The following is a 24,529-nucleotide window of genomic DNA, read 5'->3' on the forward strand; positions in this document are numbered from 1 at the left end:
CAGCGTTGTGCTCTCATTGGTGAAACAAGCTGGACATGCTGAAAAAGGCCAGAAAGTAGTGGACAGATAGCAAGATTAAGCAACTTTTACAACTGAAATAAATCGAAGTATTCTCTTGTTTGCAAGAACAGTGTGGAGCATATAAGCAAAGGAAATGGGCAATTTTCCTTCCATGTGCATAAACTGATTGCTTAAATAGAATAGCTGCTGATAATGAGCAAGAGGTGCTTGCTAGGCATCACATATAGAACAAATAGCAAGGAAAAAGCCTCCGGTGTCCGTGTTCTTTATTCATTTGAAATCTACAAATCTACTTGATAGTGCTTACACACACACACAAAACAGGAAGGTGAGTAAGATTAAAACAGTCAACACCGTGAAGCAGTGAAAACTGCATACAGCTGTTCAAAGTATTTCATTTTTCCTCATTCATGTGCAGACTTCAGATTATAAGTAAAAGAATCTAACCAAGTCAGAAATGCAATAAAACTTGTTTTGTTTTTGCAATTCATTCTAATTAATCATAATGCACCATCAAAAACATAGCAATGCAATTACATCACTATTTTAAACAAGTGGGACAATTTAAAATACTAATTTACCAATTAATGTTGCTCACCCAAGTGGAAAAGCTAATATACAATATTTTCATTCTCTGTATTATGCATGCATGATCATTACAAGCTTAGAAATATAAAACACATTTGACAATTCAACTGTTCTTTCATTATTTAATGCGTTAGAAAAACATTGAGATTTTTTTCCATAAGTATCTACAATTATCACAAAATCTTAAATTGTTAAGTTCTTAAATTGTTACGTGTGAACTTAAATCGAGATGAAATCAAGAACAGAAGAAGTTTACATAGTTTTTGCCATTTTCTGAACACTAACAGTCAACCCTACAGCTGTATTAGGCATCAATTCAAATAAATCAAAGGGTCTCCTTTATCTGAATTTATAGTACAAACATATCAAAATTCAATTCTCACATTGTAGTGATGTACACACTTAAATAGTCTGTTGTTCTTTAGGTGCAGCATGTAAGTACAAAATAGTTATGGTTAGACAAGGTAGGGTGGGATGAGACTCATGTGGAGCATAAACACAAAGATCAGTTGGACAGAACAGTGCAATAACTTCTTTGCAAATTTATTCTACTGTGATGAAAGGTATTCTAGAATAGGCAGAATCAATTTTAAAATAGATTCCATAACCAGATATTATAGAGTTTTAAACTTTAAGTATAATAATAGAAGTTTGAGCAATGAAAGAGAAAATAGCATGTGCATCCTGATAGCTTTACTAGTGTGTCTTTAGGATTACGTATCCATATTTTCCAAATAAAATGCAAATGGTAAGCATTTCAAAACAACGTACAGACTTACAGACGTACATAGTTTTAGATTGTGGAAGGCAGTCACTCACATTTGCTTCCTCCTTTCTTTCCTCTCCAAAGCCCCTGAACATATTGTCACCTCCAAAAACAGTGCCCATTGTTCCTGACATACCACATTGAATTCCCTCCATTCAAAATCAGCATATGCAAAAAGCACATGTAGGCTAGCCAGTTCAAAGTCACTACCATTTCTCTCATTTCCTCCATTGTTGCTAAAGTATCAGACTGCTTATATGACAGCCATTATCAGACAAGCATAAGTTTACTTCAATTAGTATTGGGGCAATGAAAACCATGGTCCTCACTTCAAACTAGCTTCCCTAGTTACTGACTCTATCCCTCTTCCTGGCTGTAGTGTGACTAAATCACTACTCACAGTCTTGATGTCATATTATACATGAGCAGAAATCCAAAGGCATCATTAAAATCAACTACTTACATCTTTGTCATACATAAACTCATCTCTACCTCAGTAAATCTGCTGCTTAAAGTCTCACCCATGCTACCATTGACTATTTTAATACACTCCTGGCTGGGCCACCACTCTCTAACCTCTAAGTTTGAGGTCATCTATAATTCTGTGAGCTGTGTCCTAACTCAAACTATTCTTATTCAACAATCACCCCAATGTCTGCTCACCTACACTAATTCCTGATTAAGCACCATTGTGATTTTTAAATTTCCAACCTTGTTTTGAAGTTCCTCCACAACCTCATCTCTTCCCATCTCTGTAACCTCTTTCAGCCCCACAACCCTCAGATATCTGTCTTCATCTAATTCTAGCCTTTTGAGTTTCATTAACGTTAAACACTCCTCAATTGGAATTCTGTCTTTAGTTGCCTGGGCCCTCAGCTCCGAAATTCCTCTTTACCTTTCTTTTTTTAAGGTATTCCAAAACTTTTTGGCCTAGTTTTTGATCATCTATCTCACAATCTCCTGAAGTGTCAAATGCCATATTTTATGTTTTATTGTTCCTGACAAGTGCTATTGTATAAGTTGTTGTTATAGGTCATCTTTTGTACAAAGTAAGATTAGACCAAAATGCAAACTAGTGGAACACCATTCACTCCCTTCACACTAGACTTCTTGCCCCTCCATTTCCTCCCAGATTATGCAGTTTACTAGATTAACAACAACTGTAGTCAAACAAACTAGCCTTATAACTGTCTAGACTTCTAGTCCTACAGAAAATTATCATTAGGATGTTGCGATTTCTCTTGATATTTCCCAAAGAATTCAACAGTTCAAGATATCAAAGTTGAGTGATTTATGTACCCTATGTTTGATTAATTTATTTAATACCAGTTCTATTTGGATTTTAACCACCACTAACTGTAAAATCACCCAAATTTGATACACTGTTGTATCAATAAGTTGTTGAAAATTGAGAGAAAGGGCAATAAATTGTCAAGGAAATGGGAGTCTCCCTACAAACTGAAGAGTTAGCAGAAGTCTCATATTCCCTATTTTAGTGAGTAAGTGCAGAAAAGGACTTGTGACCAATAATGGGCCTTGCCAGGATTCAGGGGCCCATGGGTAGAAATCCCTCAACCTACCCCATTGCCTCTGGCAATCAGCAGCTAGCAGCAGGAGCAGTAGCAACTACAGGTAATGTGCCCATTGACTCAGGTCACAGCTGGGAAGATGGGACAGGAGGTGTAAGGTAAGAGGTGGCAGGGGAGGGGTGAGAGGCAGGGTGGCAACGTCTGGACGGCCAGGATGTCAAGGTGACTCTCAGCAGGCCCATATGCTAACATCACTGCTCCCAATGTCATTTCCCTTGATCAGGGACTGTGCCTTTGAATAACAATCCTAATACCAACCCAGCAGCCCACAAGCAAACAGCTGCAACAGGCTAAAGCCCCGAAGTGGACATTGCTTACCAATTTAAGGGCCTACATTTGCAGCAGCAGATAGAAAGACAGTCCAGGCTATGGCCATATTAGTTTGTCTGATCTCGGAAGCTAAGCAGACTCAGACCTCATTAGTATCTGGATTGGAGACTATCTGGGAACACCAGATGCAGTAGGCTTTTGTGGTTTGGTAGCACACTAATCATGTCCCTATCTCTGAGCCAGGAGGTTCAGGTTGAAGCCTCCCTCTCCAACTCTACAGATATGTAATAACATGTTTGAGCAGGTTGATATTTTTAAAAATCTAGAAAGGCAGTCTGCAAGCATTTCTGTCTGTGTCTGAGTCAGAGTCAGGATGGCAATAATGACCCCATCTGGCACCCTCCCAAGTCGATTAAAATCAGCCCCACCTCCAAATTCACCTCCGAGAGGAGCATTAGCTTCCACTTAAAATGCTTATTTATAACATCTGCTAATCCCTATTCCTACCACTTTCATCTCTACCCTAGTCTTTACTATTTTCTTGCTACAAAGGCACCTTTAAAGGAAGTCTATTATTAAGTTTTTACATTTTTTTCTCAGTTTCTCTCACTATACTGATCTATTAGGATTTTCTATTTTTCACATTTATTCTGATTTTCTTCAGAGTATTTACATTTATGTACTTTTTAAAGATTCAATTTTGTGCTAATCTCTCTATTTTTTGATGATTTTTGCCTTTGACACAACTGTTTGGTTTCCACCACTGGAGTATATACTATACACATGTGTGTGTTATTTATACCCTTGCTAATTTTTCATTCCATTTAAATTGGAGTTGATTCCTATCTATTTTACTGCAAGTTGCTTTGTGGAATCAATTACTTCAGATGAGAATTCTATGTTCCCTTTTATATTTGTTATTTTTATTGTTAGTCTACTGAAATTTTTGCTCCCTAACTTTAGACCACCTGCATTTTCTGCTTCATACACTAGGACCAAGTCAAGTAGCTGTCTCTCTTTTGTTGAAACAAAGAAATGATGGTGAACCTTTATAAAGCATTTGGCTGGCCTCAAATGAAGTGCTGCATTTTAGTTCTGGGCACGACATGTGAGAAACGTTGAGAAAGTATTAAAGGCAGTGAAGAAAAGGTTCATACAAATGGTTCCAGGGATGAGAAACTTCAGCGATATGGATAGATTGGAGAGCTGGGAAATTAGAAAAGATTCTCCTTGGGGAAAAAAGAAGATTGATTAGTAGGAGATTTGTTTGAGGTTTCTACATTGTGAAGGGAAAAACTGTTCCATCTTGGCCAGCCCTGGGGAGATGGCGAAAACAGTTTGTCCACCACAAGGGCAAAAAGAGAGTCAGGGAACCATCACCATCATCTTGGGGACAGGTGGAGAAAAGTAAGTCATGAGGAGTCATAGTTATAGCAACAGGACAGTTTGAAGGAGGTAAAATGTTACGTTTGCAGAGATATTAACCATTAAACCTCCCAAGCCTGAGTAAGTGAACGAGTGTGGGTGTCTGCATGAGGGGATGAGTACAAGTGAAATGGAACCTAGGGTTTGGATGTGAGAGAGTGTGAATGGATGGACCTGGGAAGGGGATGAATTGGACATGTGTGTGGATGCGTATGGGTCAATGATAGAGTTTAGGTGAATCGGTGGCTCAGTTTGTAACAGTTTGGAATAGGTTGGAGGGTTTATAAGAGTATTCAATGTTGACAACAAGTGCAAGAGACAATGTGAGCAAGCGTGGGAAAGGGATGCGAGTGAGTGCGGGGGACAGATACGTGCAAGGGTGTGAGTGGCTGAGAGTGGGTATCTGGGTGAGAGAAAGTGAATAGTTTGGTGAGTGGTGTAAGAATGAAACTGAGCCAGACAAATACTCTTCATTCCACTCCTCCTCAACAAAGCAGGTCAGGTGAGGAAAGCCCAAAATGATAGGCAAACCACCACAGAGATCAATTTGATATAAGGCAAACTCAAGTTTGGTGTCAGTTAATCCAATTCCTTATCTTGCCCCTAATCCTCACGCACTTTCCTGGAGATCAGCACTCACTCTTTAGCTCTGCTTAGAATCATTGATAAGAATCACACAAACACCAGGTTACAGTCCAACAAGTTTATATTAAAGTACAAGCTTTCAATTCGATGCTCCTTCGTCAGCTTGTACTTCCTAATAAACATATTGAACAAGAACCTGGTGTGGTCTGATTTCAACACTGGCACCTCCACATCATAGAGTCACAGAGTTTTACAGCATGAAAACAGACCCTTTGGTCCAACTAGACCATGATGACCAGAAATCCTAAATTAAGCTAGTCCCATTTGCCAGCATTTGGCCCATACTCCTCTAAATCCTTTGTATTCATGTACCCATCCAGATGCCTTTTAAATGTTGTAATTGCACCATCCTCAACCCACCTCCTCTGGCAGCTCATTCCATACACACGCCACACTCTGCATGAAAAAGTTAGCCCCTTAGGTCCTTTTTAAATCTTTCCCCTCTCACCTTAAACCTATGTCCTCTCATTTTGAACTCCTCTACCCTGGGGAAAAAACCTTGGCTATTCACCCTATCCATGCCCCTCATGACTCTGTAAACTTCAATAAGGTCACCCCTCAGCCTCCGACACTCCAGGGAAAATACCCCCAGCCTATTCTAATCAAAAGGGCAATAAAAAGTGCTGTTTGGTACTTTTTAATAGTCTTTTTTTCTAATTACTCATTTAAATTCTCACTTTATGTTTTATTTAAATGAATGTCATGTTGTGCCCAACCTTATCTTTCTGAGATCTGTGTACTAACTCCCCTTCCTTCCTCCAACCCTACTTCCAAGTGAGGAAAAGTAAGAACAGAATGACTGCTGGTTTACCATTTATATAAATTAATTTATCTTTAATACATGTTTTTATTTGTACTTCTCCAGTCAGCATCTTTGGGCATCTGTGATTTTCATACAAAGCAAAGAAAAGACGCAGGTCAGAAGTCCATCTCAGCCAGAACAGTGAGAGAACCTTTATCTGTTATTCAGAATCATGCCATAGTCTAACATACGGAACTAACTGACACCATGTCCCTATCAATGTCTATCTCAAGACATTTAATTGATTTTACAAAATATGTTTTTGCCTAATTATTTAAATTTCTGCTCCTACTAAGTTTTACTTTTGAATATGTTTTTGGAACATGCAAAAAAAAAACACAAGACTGGTCAAATCCATTCCTCTTATGCAGCAACTAGAGGAATTTAAATCGAAATAAGGCCTGGGAAGTTTAAAATATGAAAAGCAGTGCATAGTCTTACAATAAACAGGTGTAATGGCATCAACACATTTCAAGTAAAATATTACACTCGTCTCACTAACATCCAGATGTCTGTGGTCAGAATCCAATCTATTCTGCTGGACAAAGTCAAATTGTGTAAAAGGAAATGAGAGTGCTCAAGCTAAGCATTCTTACTAACAAGTAATCCATTTATGGCAGAGGTATCCATACGTACTACCAGGGGTGACCTGCCTTCTGCTTACCACCAGTAGCCTTCAACAGATCTGCAGCTTGATAGATTTCCGTTTGTGGTGTGCAAAGCAATAGACTGTTTACACACTGAAAAACAGTGCTTTCGTCAGTTGCTAACACCGGATCTTAAAATCTTCCCCTTTTAAAGTGAGACGTACTACAAAAGTAAAACCTGCTTCTATTGTGAAAACTCCAACTGTCCACAGTGACATATTTGGAAGAGATTTCTCATCCCAGGCAAACTAGCAAAAAACACGTTATACTGTAGCACACTACATGTACTATATTGGGCCTCACTTTTAGAACAATAGCAAAAACATAATTTTGACTGTCTGTATACAGAAATCACAGGCGCAGCATATTTTCACTCCATAGTACAAGATGTTGGAAACATTCCACAATATGCACTCTGGCACTCAAGTTCAAAAGCTTCTAATGTAACTTAATTTAAGCATACCTTCTCCCTCAGAGAAGTAGATTCATGCTTGCATAAGGCTATACCTTTTTATCTTTCTGAATTTTAAGTTTGGACTAAAATGGGAAAAGGACTGTTTTAAAACCAGGGATTATGGAAGGAATTGCTGTAATTTTTAAAGTTACTGAAACTCACTAAGTCTTGCTTTCGATGCTGCTTTGTTTAAGCAGTGGGAAGTATTTGTAAACAGGTTGATACCACAGATTTTGTATAAAGTGAGATTCAGCTGACAGCAGGTTGCTGATTGATTTGTGGAATGTCTGACCAGTTGTGGATGCCAAAGGCCATCAGGCTGACAATAACTAATTAGCACATGGGGAGCTGAACAGCTTTTGGGTGTGAAGCCTGTGGACTCCTGCAAGGACAGATACTATGTCATTCTCTGCAACAGAATATCTGAAACCAAAATAAAAAGTTAGTTTATTTTCCCTCACCAGATGCTGAAAGCTGTGGTCTTTGACCAGTAACTAAGAAGCTCTGTAATTAATGCCTCCTGTAAAGAAATGTGAAGAACCAGGAGAAAAGAGACGGAAGAACAGAATATTCTTGCAAACCAAAAGGAGCATTTCAGTTTTATTCCTTCTATCCATTACACCCATGTGTTTTTGTCTGTCTGTCTATATGTATCTAGGGGCATTTTGAAAGGAGTTAGAGCTTTACCTCGTAAGATGTTGACAGTTCATAGTTATTTACCTGTAGTTAGAATCTATTTATTTGCAATAAATTGTTGTTCTTGTCAAGTACAGAAACCTAGGCACCGTTTGCTGTTAGCCTGCATGTATCTAGCAGGTAAATTGGGAATTTCACATACTTTGATAAAGTTTTTAACTTTTGTGACAACCCCAGGAGTAGTGAGGCTTGATTTCCAACGCAGTGTGGCATGACATTTGTAAAGGTGGAAAATGTTGTTTATATGTTGTTTCATTGGAAGCTACCATTTCACAATATTTCTCATTCCAGACAAACTTGCAAAAACACATTATACTGCAGAACATTACATGTACTATATTGGCCCTCACTTTTTAAAGAATAGCAAAAACATAATTTTGACTGTCTGTATAACTTATCAATACAGTTACATTCATATTGGACCTAGAACATGTACATTTTTAACAGAATGCTTTAAGTGCTTCAATAGGATCATTACAATTTGGATATAAATACTAATATTCTCCATCCCTAATTATTTGATTCACTAGAACATTAGTCCAAACAGAGTTCAGATGAAGCCCATCCGACTGGAAGAGCTCTTTTCTATGCAACATTAGTGCCTGTGTCCTACGAATTGAAACCCATTCCTTCCACGCATTCTTTGTGTCACATGTTTACCTCCTTCACCTTATTTACCCTATGCCAGTTTCCCTGTGGTTCAGGTGCTAACCAGAGATTCTTACCTTGGAGGTTTCTCTTTGTAACTTATGACCTAACTCTTCAAATTCTTTCAGCAGAAACTAAATTTGAATTACTTTATTTGAGGGGTCTGACTGTCTCTTGGAACAAAATATCCAGGTCACTTTCCCTCCCTGATGTGGTGCAACGTCTGGAGCTTGGACTCTAACTCAAGTCCAAAGTTGCTCAAGCTGCAAACACTTACTACAAATGATATGTTTGCTTGGGATCATCTTATAGTGGCCACCAGATCCCACATGCTGCAGCAACATGATCCATCTTGCTATCACTATCACATTTTATTTAATTTATTAATTAATTACATTTGAAAATCTGTTTACTGTAATTAATTTATTATACACCACTAAATTTTATACATAAATTATTTTTAAGAAAAGAGAGAAAAATAGATTAGACACTGAAACAAACTGAAGACTTTTTCCTTTAAAGACTAGATCTTGAGCTGTGATTGATTTGACTTCAGTTTCCCATTCCATTTGACCCACTTTGCAGTAATAGAAAATACAACCTCTCTACAACAGTATGAATTTCAACATTGCTTTGCCAACAATCAATGGTAACAGCCAAATAAAATGAACTAAATTGAATTGATTTAATTAAAAATACAAGTTGAAATAGCTGTCTCATTATATTTCAGATAGTATAAACATATTACTGCAAATACTGAATAAAAGCCTGCCCTCCTCTTTTCAATTGAGGAAGTAACCTTAAACATTTTCTTCAGAAGTCAGAACTATATTATAAAGAAAGCCATTACATTTATATTAAACTATGCTATTCCATGAATTTTTATATAATTCATAATGCTTGTCACGTATACCCAAGAACTCGGTGGGAAGTGATTGTTGGACCCCATGCTGAGATAGTTGTATCATCAATACTCACAGGTGAGGTGCTGGAAGACTGGAGGTCGGCTCACATGGTGCCACTGTTTAAGAAGGGTGGTAAGGACAAGCCAGAGAACTATAGACCAGTGAGCCTGACGTCGGTGGTGGGCAAGTTGTTGGAGGGGAACCTGAGGGACAGGATGCAGAACTTTCGAAAGCTGATTGGAGGCAGATGTTCGCAGGTAAAGGGACGGCTGGAAATTGGGAAGCCTTCAGAAATGAGATAACAAGAATCCAGAGAAAGTATATTCCTGTCAGGATGAAAGGAAAGGCTGGTAGGTATAGGGAATGCTGGATGACTAAAGAAATTGAGGGTTTGGTTAAGAAAAAGAAGGAAGCATATGTCAGGTATAGACAGGATAGATCACGTGAATCCTTTGAAGAGTATAAAGGAAGTAGGAGTATACTTAAGAGGGAAATCAGGAGGGCAAAACGGGGACATGAGATAGCTTTGGCGAATAGAATTAAGGAGAATCCAAAGGGTTTTTACAAATATATAAAGGACAAAAGGGTAACTATGGAGAGAATAGGGCCCCTTAAAGATCAGCAAGGCAGCCTTTGTGTGGAGCCACAGAAAATGGGGGAGATACTAAATGAATTTTTGCATCAGTATTTACTGTGGAAAAGGATATGGAAGATATAGACTGTAGGGAAATAGATGATGACATATTGCAAAATGTCCAGATTACAGGGGAGGAAGTGCTGGATGTCTTGAAACTGTTAAAGGTGGATAAATCCCCAGGACCTGATAGGAAACAAAGGGTAGTGATAAACGGCTCCATTTCGGAATGGCAGGCAGTGACCAGTGGGGTACCACAGGGATCCGTGCTGGGACCGCAGCTTTTTACAATATATGTTAATGATATAGAAGATGGTATCAGAAATAACATTAGCAAATTTGCTGATGATACTAAGCTGGGTGGCAGGGTGAAAACTGATGAGGATGTTAGGGTGACCTGGACAAGTTAGGTGAGTGGGCAGATGCATGGCAGATGCAGTTTAATGTGGATAAATGTATGGTTATCCACTTTGGTGGCAAGAACAGGAAGGCAGATTACTACCTCAATGGAATCAATTTAGGTAAAGGGGCAGTACAAAGAGATCTGGGTGTTCTTGTACACCAGTCAATGAAGGCAAGCATGCAGGTACAGCAGGTAGTGAAGAAGGCTAATAGCATGCTGGCCTTCATAACAAGAGGAATTGAGTATAGAAGCAAAGAGGTGCTTCTGCAGCTGTACAGGGCCCTGGTGAGACCACACCTGGAGTACTGCGTGCAGTTCTCGTCTCCAAATTTGAGGAAAGACATTCTGGCTATTGAGGGAGTGCAGCGTAGGATCACGAGGTCAATTCCTAGAATGCCTGGATTACCTTACACTGAAAGACTGAATCGACTGGGCTTGTATACCCTTGAGTTTAGAAGACTGAGAGGGGATCTGATTGAGAAATATAAGATTATGAAAAGATTGGACACTCTGGCAGCAGGAAACATGTTTCCGCTGATGGGTGAGTGCCGAACCAGAGGACAGAGCTTAAAAATACGGGGTAGACCATTTAGGACAGAGATGAGGAGAAACTTCTTCACCCAGAGAGTGGTGGCTGTGTGGAATGCTCTGCCCCAGAGGGTTCATTTAAGAAAGAGTTGGATAGAGCTCGCAAGGATAGTGGAATCAAGGGTTATGGAGATAAGACAGGAAGAGGATACCGATTAGGAATGATCAGCCATGATCATGTTGAATGGTGGTGCAGGCTCGAAGGGCTGAATGGCCTACTCCTGCACCTATTGTCTATTGACCTGATCAGGTGTACCCGAGAACTCTGTGGGAAGGTAGAGAACTGATTGCTGAGATATTTGTATCATTGATAGTCGCAGGTGATGTGCTGGAAGACTGGAGGTTGGCAAACGTGGTGCCACTGTTTAAGAAGGGCGGTAAAACCAGGGAACTATAGACCGATGAGCCTGACCTCCGTGGTGGGCAAGTTGTTGGAGGGAATCCTGAGGGACAGGATGTACATGTATTTGGAAAGGCAAGGACTGATTCGGGATAGTCAACATGGCTTTGTGCGTGGGAAATCATGTCTCACAAACTTGATTGAGTTTTTTGAAGAAGTAACAAAGAAGATTGATAAGGGCAGAGCAGTAGATGTGATCTATATGGACTTCAGTAAGGCGTTCGACAAGTTCCCCATGGGAGACTGATTAGCAAGGTTAGATTACAGGGAGAACGAGCCATTTGGATACAGAACTGGCTCAAAGGTAGAAGACAGAGGGTGGTGGTGGAGGGTTGTTTTTCAGACTGGAGGCCTGTGACAAGTGGAGTGCCACAAGGATTGGTGCTGGGCCCTCTACTTTTTGTTATTTACATAAATGATTTGGATGCGAGCATAAGAGGTACAGCTAGTAAGTTTGAAGATGACACCAAAATTGGAGGCGTAGTGGACAGCTAAGAGGGTTACCTCAGATTACAACAGGATCTGGACCAGATGGGCCAATGGGCTGAGAATTGGCAGATGGAGTTTAATTCAGATAAATGTGAGGTGCTGCATTTTGGGAAAGCAAATCTTAGCAGGACTTATACACTTAAGATAAGGTCCTGGGGTGTGTTGCTGAACAAAGAGACCTTGGAGTGCAGGTTCAAAGCTCCTTGAAAGTGGAGTCGGGGTAGATAGGATAGTGAAGAAGGTATGCTTTGCTTTACTAGTCAGAGTATTGAGTACAGGAGTTGGGAGGTAATGTTGCAGCTGTACAGGACATTGGTTAGGCAATTGTTGGAATATTGCGTGCAATTCTGGTCTCCTTCCTGAAGGATGTTGTGAAACTTGAAAGGGTTCAGAAAAGATTTACAAGCATGTTGCTAAAGTTGGAGGATCTGAGTTATAGGGAGAGGCTGAACAGGCTGGGGCTGTTTTCCCTGGAGCCTCGGAGGCTGAGGGGTGACCTTATAGAGGTTTACAAAATTATGAGGGGCATGGATAGGATAAATAGACAAAGTCTTTTCCCTGGGGTCGGGGGAGTCCAGAACTAGAGGGCATAGGTTTAGGGTGAGAGAGGAAAGATATAAAAGAGACCTAAAGGGCAACATTTTCACGCAGAGGGTGGTATGTATATGGAATGAGCTGCCAGAGGATGTGATGAAGGCTGGTACAATTGCAACATTTAAGAGGCATTTGGATGGGTATATGAATAGGAAGGGTTTGGAGGGATATGGGCCGGGTGCTGGCAGGTGAGACTAGATTGGGTTGGGATATCTGGTCGGCATGGACGGGTTGGACCGAAGGGTCTGTTTCCATGCTGTACATCTCCAAGACTCTATGACTCTACGTATTTGGAAAGCAAGGAGTAATATGGGATCGTAAACATGGCTTTGTGCATTGGAAATCATGTCTCACAAACTTGATTGAGTTTTTTTGAAATAACAAAGAGGACTGATGAGCGGTTGATGTGATCTATATGGACTTCAGGAAGGCGTTTGACAAGGTTCCCCATGGGAGTCTGGTTAGCAAGGTTAGATCTCAAGGAATACAGGGAGAACTAACCATTTGGATACAGAACTGGCTCAAAGGTAGAAGACAGAGGGTGGTGGTGGAACGTTGTTTTTCAGACTGGAGGCCTGTGACCAGTACAGTGCCACAAGGATCGGTGCTGGGCCCACTACTTTTCATCATTTATATAAATGGTTTGCATATGAGCTTAAGTGGTATAGCTAGTAAGTTTGCAGATGACACCAAAATTGGAGGTGTAGTGGACAACAAAGAAGGTTACCTCGGATTACAACGGGATCTTGATCAGATGGACCAATGGGCTGAGAAGTAGCAGATGGAGTTTAATTCAGATAAATGCGAGGTGCTGCATTTTGAGAAAGCAAATTTTAGCAGGCCTTGTACACTTAATGGTAAGGTCCTGGGGGGTGTTGCTGAACAAAGAGACCTTGGAGTGCAGGTTCACAGCTCCTTGAAAGTAGAGTTACAGGTAGATAGGATAGAGAAGAAGGCGTTTGGTATGCTTTCTTTTATTGGTCAGAGTATTGTGAGTACAGGAGTTGGGAGGTCATGTTGCTGCCACATGTGGTTAGGCCACTTTTGGAACATTGCATGCAATTCTTGTCTCCTTCCTATCGGAAGGATGTTGTGAAGCTTGAAAGAGTTCAGAAAAGCCTTACAAGGATGTTACCAGGGTTGAAGGATTTGAGCTAAAGGGAGATGTTGAATAGGCTGGGGCTGTTTCTTCTGGAGCGGAGGCTGAGGGTTGACCTTATAAAGGTTTATAAAATCATGAGGGATATGGATCGGATAAATAGACAAGGTCCTTTCCCTGGGGTGGGGGAGTCCTGAATGTGAGGACATAGGTTTAGGGTGAAAGGGGAAAGATACAGAAGAGATCTAAGGGGCAACTTTTTCACGCAGAGGGTGGTGCATGTGTGGAATGAGCTGCCAGAGGAAGTGGTGGAGGCTGGTACAATTGCAACATTTAAAAGACATCTGGGTGGGAATACAAATAGGAAGAGTTAAGAGGGATATGGGTCGGGTGCTGGCAAGTGGGACTGCATTGGGTTGGGATATCTGGTCAGCATGGACAAGTTGGACCGAAGGATCTGTTCCCGTGCTGTACATCTCTATGTCTCTAAATATCATAATTAATGCTCTTAAGTTTGGTTTGCGATAACTATTCATATCAAGCAATAAACTGCACTGAAAGTATATAGTATTACACTGCAATGAAACTACTCCCATTTGAATGAGATACTGAACATGGGATTGAAATTCAAATGATCCTTGTACTTCTAATAAGGAATGTGGTCCAATCTTATGAGTTCAAAATATTCCAAGTTTTTAAACAGCTAACATGACCATGGGTCAGAACCCTGAAGTATTGTGGACATTTTTAACTTGTAATTATAGAATGTGTTATGTAAAAAAAAGAAAGCTGATACAGACTAAAATTCTGGAGGGACCCGTGGGAAATTACACCTATGATATGAAAGGAATTTCAAGCAGGAGAAAAGGGAATTCAAAATGGACTAGTTTGTGATCTCGTGACTACCATGATAACAAGAGACTGAAGAGCAAGTCAAACCCTGCTGAGTATGTCCCAACTTACAGATGCATTGTGTATTCTTCTAAAGGAAAAATACAAAAAGACATGATTAAAAATCCAATTTCTAACATACTAGGAAAGGGGCTATTGACACCGAATGTTCGTATGTGTACAAGCCTGAGCTCAAACAATTGATTGCTATGAAGGTCAAAGTCATTCAATTATCACCCAGAAAGGAATCAGAACAACAGGACCTCAAACAAACTGCAGAAGTAAGAATTGTGAAACCAAATGTTCAATTACCGATGTCAACACTATCGGTAACTTTCACTATTGTGGATGTAACATTCAACCATCTGCTCTTTGTGAATAATTCAACCACTAATCTGAACATCATTTTTAAAACTTTTATCTTTCTGATCTCACCTCTTATTTCTAATCCGAATGTACAGGATTTCTAACTTTTCTTGTATTTTATAATTAGTAAATTCACTCTCTATTAATTCGAGAAACCTTTGTTAAATTAATTCCTTTTAAAACAGAACCTCTGGGTGGTGGGGTGGTTAATGTTAATAGTTTGGGGCCTCCTGTCTGGAACTATAACAAATTGGGGAAACCTCAACTAGGGGTTTGGATATAATATGCTGCAGACTATATGAAAAAAAATCAGTGATGTCATTAGTACTGATTAACTGTACAGTGCTATTGCATAACACCACCACCATCCCACCAAGTTAATCTCAGAATTCCTAAAAGAACAGACTCATTGTGCAGAATTCAACTGAGCTACATAGGCCAGCAAACCTAATACAAATTCAATGTTCACTCTGCAGTTTGTTGAACTCAGTCAATGCAGCAACACAGTTATAGAGTCACAGAGATGTACATGGAAACAGACCCTTCGGTCCAACTCATCCATGCCAACCAGATATCCCAACTCAATCTAGTCCCACCTGTCAGCATCCAGCCAATACCCCTCCAAACCCTTCCCATTTATATACCCATCCAGATGCCTTTTAAATGTTGCAATTGTTGCAATAAACGCACCACCCTCTGAGTGAAAAGGTTGCCCCTTAGGTCTCCTTTTCTACCTTTCCCTTCTCACCCTAAACCTATGCCATCTAGTTCTGGACTCCCCCACCGCAGGGAAAAGACTTTGTCTATTTATCCTATCCATGCCCCTCATGATTTTATAAACCTCTATAAGATCACCCCTCAGCCTCTGACGCTCCAGGGAAAACAGCCCCAGCCTATTCAACCTCTCCCTATAGCTCAAATCCTCCAACCTTGGCAACATGCTTGTAAATCTTTTCTGAACCCTTTCAAGTTTCACAACATCTTTCTGATAGGATCATTACTAAAGTAAGCCACAATTTTTCTAAGCTGAAGTAAGTCCTGGGGAGTGTTGCCAAACAGAGACCTTGGGATGCAGATTCATAGCTCCTCGAAGGTGAAGTCACATGTAGACATTTTGTGAAGAAGGCATTTGGCATGCTTGCCTTTACTGGTCAGTGCATTGAGTAGAGAAGTTGGAGGTCATGTTACAGCTGGACAGAATATTGATTAGGCCACTTTTGGAATACTGTCTTCAGGTCTGGTTTCCCTGGAAAGGAAGGATGTTGTGAAACTTGAAAAGTGCACATAAGGTTTACAAAGATGTTGCCAGGGTTGGAGGGTTTGAGCTATAGGGAGAGGCTGAATAGGCTGGGGCTGTTTTCCCTGGAGCGTCGGTGGCTGAGGTATGACCTTATAGAGGTTTTTTAAATCACAAAGGGCATGGATAGGGTGAATAGCCAAGGTCTTTTTCCCAAGGTAGGGAAGTCCAAAACCAGAAGGCATAGTTTTAAGGTGAGAGGGGAAAGATATAAAAGGGACTTAAGGAGCAACTTTTTCACATAGATGCATTTGGATGGGTATATGAATAGAAAGGATTTATATGGGTCAAATGCTGGCAAATGGGACTAGATTAATTTAGGATATCTGGTCAGCATGGACCATTTGGACTCAAGGGTCTGTTTCCATTCTGTACAACTCTAAGGCTCTAAGAATGAGAAAGATTCACCCAACATCATACTTCTAATACTTATTGACCGCTACTGGATTATACTTTATCATCACACTCTCCAAAATTGTGCCGGTTGTCATTATCCAGGTTGTTGTTTGGGTAAGGTAGCTTGTATCTTTGGAATTGCACCTCAATATGAAGGGGACAGTGGGAGACAATTACAGGCACAGTTTTAATAATATTTAAAATATCATTTAGCATTGGGATTGCTGTAAGCAACAGGTTTGGGAATCAAGACAGATTTATTTTTACAGATGTACAGCCACAAGAATGTCCATCAGCAACTTACGATATTGTAAAAGAATACCATGCAAAAAACGTTTCCAAAGGTTTTTGAAGTCTGCTTAGCATCTTAAAACCACCTAGCTGTAGTTCTCTGTAGTTTCACCTTAGTTTTTCATCTTTCAACAGATGTACTAAACTTGCCATTAAAGATGCTACACAGTAAAATAAAATGAACGTAGTTACCTTTAATAACAAAAGCTTCCGCTAAGAGTCTTTTCTTATAAAGTGGTTCATCTTCAACACAAAGGTCATCGATTCCCACTCGGGCATACATGCTGAGTGCATCGCGATATGACCCCTCCACAAAATGCAGTTTTGCTAAGATAAGAATGGCTTCAGTCATCAGATTGTGCTGAAAGAGGAAAAATATAGGTGTTTGTACCTATTGTAACTTATTTCTACTTGAAAACAAAACTTGGTACCTCATTTTGAATAAATTGCAAGAAGATAAAATCTATAGTCTCAGGTTTGGTCTCATCTACATAATAATAAGCCATTCACTATTTATAAGATTGCTAGCAAGTCATATTTTCTCACATTCTGCAATGCAGAATCTACTATAATATAAGAAGAAATGTGGCATTGTTGATGGCGTTCATCAAGTTCCATTGCAGTAACTGCTGTGATATCAAGCCAGCATTTTACTGAGCGTGGTATCAAGGAGCCCCTAAGCAACACTGAACTCAGCAGGAGTTGGGGGTTGGGCGGGGAGCGGAGGCATGGTTGCAGCACTTCCTCAGAGTAGATTTTACTAATCCACCTGCTCAGAAATGTTATTACACACTGCTAGAACAGGTAGGATTTGATCCAGACCACACCATAAGAGGCCCAGTGGGTGCCTCAGAGTTGCTTTTTTCCCTCTGCTCAAAGATGTTGTTGCACTCACTGCAGCAGGTTGCACTTGAGCCCAGATCTCCTGGTTCAGAGGTAAGTACACTATCACTGCACCACAAGAACCTTCAAAGTAGTGTCCTAGGCCCCGTTATCCTTCAGCTGCTTCAATGACCTTCCCATCAATATTCACTGGTGATTCCAGAGTTTTCAATATCATACCATAAACCCTCAGGTTCGAAAGCAGTCCATGACCACATCCAGTACAGCCAGGACAACATTCAGGTTTAGGTTGATAAGTAGCAAATACCGTTTGCGCCACACATGCCAGGCAGTGATGCCACCTCCAGCAAGAGAAAATCTAATTGTCCTCTATTAACTTGCAAAGAAATTGCAATCACTGAATCTCTGAGTTAGTACTGACCTCAAACTGAACTAGATCATCCATATAATCATTGGTGACAAAAGCAGATCAGAGATTGGGAATTGTTTGGCAGGTAATTCACCTACAGACTCTCATAAGGCACCAATTAGGGTGTGATGGAGTAACCTCCACTGCAGTTCCAATTATACTCAGTTGTTCAGCTGCTCAGTTGAGGCACAGCAGAGTGAACCTGGGCTGAACAGCAGCAGCAAAAGCAAACCTTATAATTACCTGATGAAAGCTCAGTTGGAGTAGCGGGAGCATAATAGGGTGGACCTGGGGGTGAGCAGTACCATCCAGAGAGGAACTGGGTGAACTTGGGGGTGAATGGCATCAGCTGGAGAGGAGCTGGGTGAACAGGTACAGCTGGAGAGGAGCTGGGTGAACGGGTACCAGCTGGAGGGGAGCTGGGTGAACGGGTACCAGCTAGAAAGGAGCTAGGTGAACCTGGGGGTGAACGGTACATGCTGGAGAGGGGTAGGGTGAATGGGTACCAGCTGGAAAGGAGCTAGGTGAACCTGGGGGTGAACGGTACAAGCTGGAGAGGGGCAGGGTGAACATGGGGGTGGGGGTGAACAGCATCAGCGGGAGAGGAGCTGGGTGAACCTGGGGGTGGGGGGGGGGGGGGGTGAACAGCTGGAGAGGAGCTGGGTGAACCTGGGGGTGGGGGGGTGAACAGCTGGAGAGGAGCTGAGTGAACCTGGGGAGTGGGGGCGGGGTGAACAGCATCAGCTGGAGAGGAGCTGGGTGAACCTGGGGGTGGGGGCGTGAACAGCATCAGCTGGAGAGGAGCTGGGTGAACCTGGGGGTGGGGGGTGGGGGCGTGAACAGCATCAGCTGGAGAGGAGCTGGGTGAACCTGGGGGTGGGTGAGGGGTGAACAGCATCAGCTGGAGAGGAGCTGGGTGAACCTGGGGGTGGGGGGTGGGGGCGTGAACAGCATCAGCTGGAGAGGAGCTGGGTGAACCTGGGGGTGGGGGGTGGGGGCGTGAACAGCATCCGCTGGAGAGGAGCTGGGTGAACCTCTCTGGCTGTTACTGCTCACCCCGAGGTTCACCCAGCTCCTCTCTGGCTGTTACTGCTCATCCCCAGGTTCACCCAGCTCCTCTCTGGCTGTTACTGCTCACCCCCAGGTTCACCCAGCTTCTCTCTGGCTGTTACTGCTCACCCCCAGGTTCACCCAGCTTCTCTCTAGCTTGTACCCGTTTACCCAGCTCCTCTCTAGCTGGTATTGCTCACCCCCAGGGTGCACCCAACTCCTCTCTAGCTTGTACCCTTTTACCCAGCTCCTCTCTAGCTGGTACTGCTCACCTCCAGGTTCACCCAGCTTCTCTCCAGTTGGTACCGTTCACCCCCAGGTTCACCCAGCTCCTCTCCAGCTGATGCCATCCACCCCCAAGTTCACCCATCTCCTCTCCAGCTGGTACTGCTCACCCCCAGGTTCACCCTACTCTGCTCCCGCTATTCCAACTGAACTTTTATTATGCAATTATAAGGTTTGCTTCTGCTGCTGTTGTTCACCCCTAGGGGGCGTAGCTTTCGGTGAGAGGGGAAAGGCTTAAAGGTGTGCAAGGAAACATTTTGTTTTTAAACACAGAGATGGTAGGTACTATGAGCGTGCTGCTGAGGGAGGTGGTGGAAGCAGATACGATAGCAACTTAGAAGTAGCATTTGGATGGACACATGAACAAGTAGGGAATACAGGGATAGAAATCTTGACTATGTGTGGGTTGATGAGATTAGTTTGGATTTACATTATCGTCAGCATAGAAATGGGCTGTAGGACCTGTTCCTGTGCTGTACTGTTCTATGTTCTATGTACACTCAAGATGCTTAACATGATTTAAGACAAGGCAGCTCCCATGATTGGCACCCCATCCAGCACCTTAAACATTCATCCCCTCTATTAACACAATAGAACAGGATGTACCATCTAGACAATTTTTGCAACCACTTGCCTCACCGCCTTTGACAGGGACTACCAAACCCATGACTTCCATCACCTAGAAGCACAATGAGAAGCAGACTAGGGCATAAATAGAAACAAGAGTAGGCCACGTGATCACTTGAGCCTGTTCTAGTATTCAATACAATCATGACTGATCAGAGAGCTCAATACTCTAATCCTGTCCTTCCCTCATAGCCCTTGATCCCTTAAGCCACAACAACTATTATCTCCATCCTTCTTGAAAACACAATGTTTTGGCCTTAACCACTTTCTATGCTGGTGAATTTCACAGGGTCACCACTGTCTGAGTCAAGAACCTCTCTGCATCTCGACCTAAAAGGTTTACCCCTTAACCTTAAACTATTACCTAACTCTGGTCTCCCTGGTCCATAATGTGTCACATCTTCCAGGATCCCCTCAAGGCGCACGCGAACACACACACACACACCATTAACTTTTCACAGGCCTGGATTTGCCAGACATGCACATATTTCATGAATGAATAGAAATAAACTAAAGTTGAACGATATGGCTCGTGAGTTTCTTGAATTCTCATATCTAAAACATGGGGCTAATCCGATGGAAAAATTCTCCTCCCCACAAATCTTACATAAAATGAATCTACAAGGCCTCAATCCATTGCCTCATTTAGAGCCCAACAGACATGTTTGGCCTTGAAAATTAAATGAAATAATAAAAGTAAAATGAAGGATACTTTCATGGGGCTAGTGCAATGTAGAAGTAGATTCATTCTAATAGAATAGAGATGGTTGGGATAAGGGGAGCATTTTCAAGATGGCAACGTGTGGTATGCCACATCAGTCAAGGGGCCACATTATTCACAATATATGTTAATATATGTGGATGAGGAAAGAGAATATGCTATCACCAAATCTGTGGATGACACTAAGTCAGTGGAAAGGCAAGAGGTGAGGGTGACACAAAGAATCTGCAGAGGGATACATGCAGGCTCAGCAAGTGGGCAAGAACATAGCAGATGGAACATGTAGGGAAATATGAGGTTATGTACTTTGGCAGCAAGAATAAAGGGAACTGAATATTATTTACCTGGAGAAAGACTGCTATGGACCAGACACATCTGGGAATCCTTGTGCATGAATCACAAAAGGCTGGCAGCCAGGTTCAGCAGGTAATAGGAAAAGCAAATGGAATGTTGGCCTATGTTTGAAACGGAATATAAAAGTAGGGAGGTGTTACTAAAAATACAGAAGAACAGTTTTGGGCCCTTTATGGAAAGATGTACTAGCATTGGAGGCAGTCCAGAGAAGGCTCACCTTCTTATACTAAATATGGAGGGACTATCTTATGAGGCAAAGTTGAATAGATCTGACCTATACTCACTGAAACACATAAAATTATGAGGGCATTTGATAGGATAGATAGGGTTTGAGCTATGGGGAGAGGCTGAACAGGCTGGGGCTGTTTTCTCTGGAGCATCAGAGGCTGAGAGGTGACCTTACAGAGGTTTACAAAATTATGAGGGGCATGGTTAGGATAAATAGACAAAGTTTTTTCCCTGGGGTGGGGGAGTCCAGAACTAGAGGGCATACATTTAGGGTGAGAGGGGAAAGATATAAAAGAGACTTACGGGGCAACTTTATCACGCAGAGGGTGGTACGTATATGGACTGAGCTGCTAGAGGAAGTGGTGGAGGCTGGTACAATTGCAACATTTAAAAGGCATTTGGATGGGTAAATGAATAGGAAGGGTTTGGAGGGATATGGGCCAGATGCTGGCAGGTGGCACTAGATTGGGTTGGAATATCTGGTCGGCATGGACGGGTTGGACTGAAGGGTCTGTTTCTATGCTGTACATCTCTATGATTCTATGTGGAAAGGTTATTTCTCCTTGTGAGAGTCAAGGCCCAGAGGTCATATTCTCAGAAAAAGGGGTTGTACATTTGAGGCAGATGAGGAGGCATTTCTTCTCTCAGAGGTTTGGGAGTCTGCAGAACTCTTTGCCACAGAGGGCTGTCGAGGATGGGTCATTAAATATATTCAATGCTGAGATACACAGATTTTTAATCAGTAAGAGAATCAAGGGTTATGAGGAAAATACAAGAAAGTGGAGTTGAGGATCATTAGGTCAGCCATGATTTCAGTGAATGACAGAGCAGACTCAATGGGCTGAGTGGCCTACTTCTACTCCAGTCACTCTACTTAACTTAAGAAACCTAAGACTGGTTGATGTTAAGTGGTTACAGTGGAATATTTTGCATTCTGCTGTTCAATTGGAAGAAAATCAAAGCTTGCTTTTAGGGAATGAAAGGAAAAAAAGAATGGCACTACCAGAGTTTGTGTACAAGAGATTAATATCTTCTTCCCCCACATCACTGAATTAGCCTCCACATAGAGGGACAGAGGTCAACAGCTAAATTTCATAAAACGTGCATTCCTGAAGTTGACCTCTAACTGAGCTGAAGAAATTTGAAAATCCTCAGAAATACTGAATGGATCAAGGGAACATTCTTCACATTTTTCAGATATCAGGCACATCAACAACTGGAAACAGTCAATGCAGAAAGCCTGCAGTTCAGTGTTTTAATGTAATTTTCTGTTAAACATTTTGGATAGCAAGAAAGGAGAACCACATGAAACAAGGGGAAGAGGGTGAAAAAATTATCAAGTTTCACTAGTTGAAACAACACTTAAAATAGACTAGACAAATTAATATTTCTAAATACATTGAGATGGTAAAGATGCCAAGATCAACGATAATATTGTTTTAGGCAAATAAGGAGGGTGTAGAAGGGGGTGGGGAGGAGCGTGGATGGCCTAGTGGTACTATCACTTGACTGTTAATCCAGAGACCCAGACAATGTTCTGAGGACCTGGCTTTGAATCCTGCCATGGCAGATGGTGGAATTTGAATTCAATAGAAAAAAAGATCTGAATCTAATAATGACCGTGAATCCAGAAAACACCAATCTAATGTCCTTCAGGGAAGGTGTAACCTCCATCCTCACCTGGTCTGACTACATGTGACTCCAGGCTCACAGTAATGTGATTGACCTTTAACTACCCTCTGAGGAGTTAGGGATGGGCCTAGTTAGTGATGCTCACAATAAATAATATTTTTTTAGAAATGATTATAAAGAAAATAGAAAGGTCTGGAAGAGGTTAGCCAAACAGGTTTCCAAGTGTCAAAGATTATAGAAGTGAAATAGAAAAAGCTAGCACAGGAGATGATTTAGCCATGGTGGTTGCCAATGTCAAATAGCCTTCTAAGACTTATTGGCCCAGTTTTTTGTCATTATTCTAAAGGAGATAAGAGTTGCACAGGGGAAGACTCAGCAGGCTTAGAAGGAATCACTGGGAAATTCAAGATTCCATTAGGCCATTCTTCTATGTCTGGAGCCCACTCCCCAATAGTATCAGAGGGCTCCAAATAAAATTATGTAATAGAGATTCAGGAAAGATTAGAATATTAAATACATAGTCTAACGTTTCCACAGACTCCACCTTTACTTCACATGTCCCAAGTACTGTACACCTCTGCCAGCCAGACTTCTTACACATACCAGACCATTACCTGACACCCCAGGACCTGTTGCCATTTCCCCAACCGTCAGACCGAACCCATCCACTTGCTGTGCAACCAACGCCACATCTTTATATCTCAGGAACCAATCCCCCTTCACCCCTCCGCAGATGACCACCACCTTCACCCCCAGGTCACAACACGTTTCCCCTGTTCCAGTCCTGGTGATACTGACCCACTTTAAAACCCACCAACCCCAGAGCAGGCGACCTCATTCCTCTATACCGCATTCAAACCTTTTTTCCCCACCAATGGACACAGACCTCGATATTACCCAAAGATGGCCCTTAGGTGAGATATTACAGGGTGACTGGCCAGTTGGACAATTTTTTAGCTCCTGCGTATTTCCCTTTTTGGGCCTGGCGGATGCTCAAGGTTCTTCCCTTTAACATTGCTTTTCTTTATACTGATGTTGCATGACCTGCTGAGTGTTTCCAGTAACTTCTATTTTTACTCAGATTTCCAACCACCATATTTGCTTTGATATCATAGTATAAATGTTTGAATAGTATTGAGTTTTCCTTCATTCATAACATTTCTTCCTTGGAATTATTTCCGTTGCCTTCTCTCTTTAACCATAACAGTTTGTCTGCTACTCACAGGTGAACAAAAGTGCCAATTTAAAATGTACGTTTTAAAAAAAATATTAGATTTGTTATTTGACAACATGATGTTTTCAATCATTAGTACAGAGTATCAAATCAGTTCCCCTATCTAATTTTCAGCACATTTTAGTAACAAGTAATTACCACACTGCAGTAAATAGTTTAGACAGGAATAGAAAGTTGTTACAATGATAGTTTAAGTGAGTGGCCAAAACTCTCAGAGATAGAGTTCAATGTAATGAAGTGAA

At 41.5% G+C, this 24,529-nt stretch overlaps 1 protein-coding gene across 2 annotated transcripts in view; it reads right to left on the reverse strand.

The window, feature by feature from the left end:
* The window catches only part of LOC122552723 (tetratricopeptide repeat protein 7A-like), a 417,993-nt gene that overhangs the window by 378,110 nt on the left and 15,354 nt on the right, over nt 1–24,529 (reverse strand). For both annotated transcript variants that reach the window (XM_087991260.1, XM_043695623.2), the window contains exon 3: nt 17,097–17,265. In XM_087991260.1, the coding sequence (XP_087847386.1) occupies nt 17,097–17,265 (169 nt within the window). The remainder of the gene's footprint in view (nt 1–17,096; nt 17,266–24,529) is intronic.

The sequence above is a fragment of the Chiloscyllium plagiosum genome, unplaced genomic scaffold, assembly GCF_037043375.1.
Source record: "Chiloscyllium plagiosum isolate Xiang-an unplaced genomic scaffold, Cpla_swu_hap1 HiC_scaffold_10, whole genome shotgun sequence".
Lineage (NCBI taxonomy): Eukaryota > Metazoa > Chordata > Chondrichthyes > Orectolobiformes > Hemiscylliidae > Chiloscyllium > Chiloscyllium plagiosum.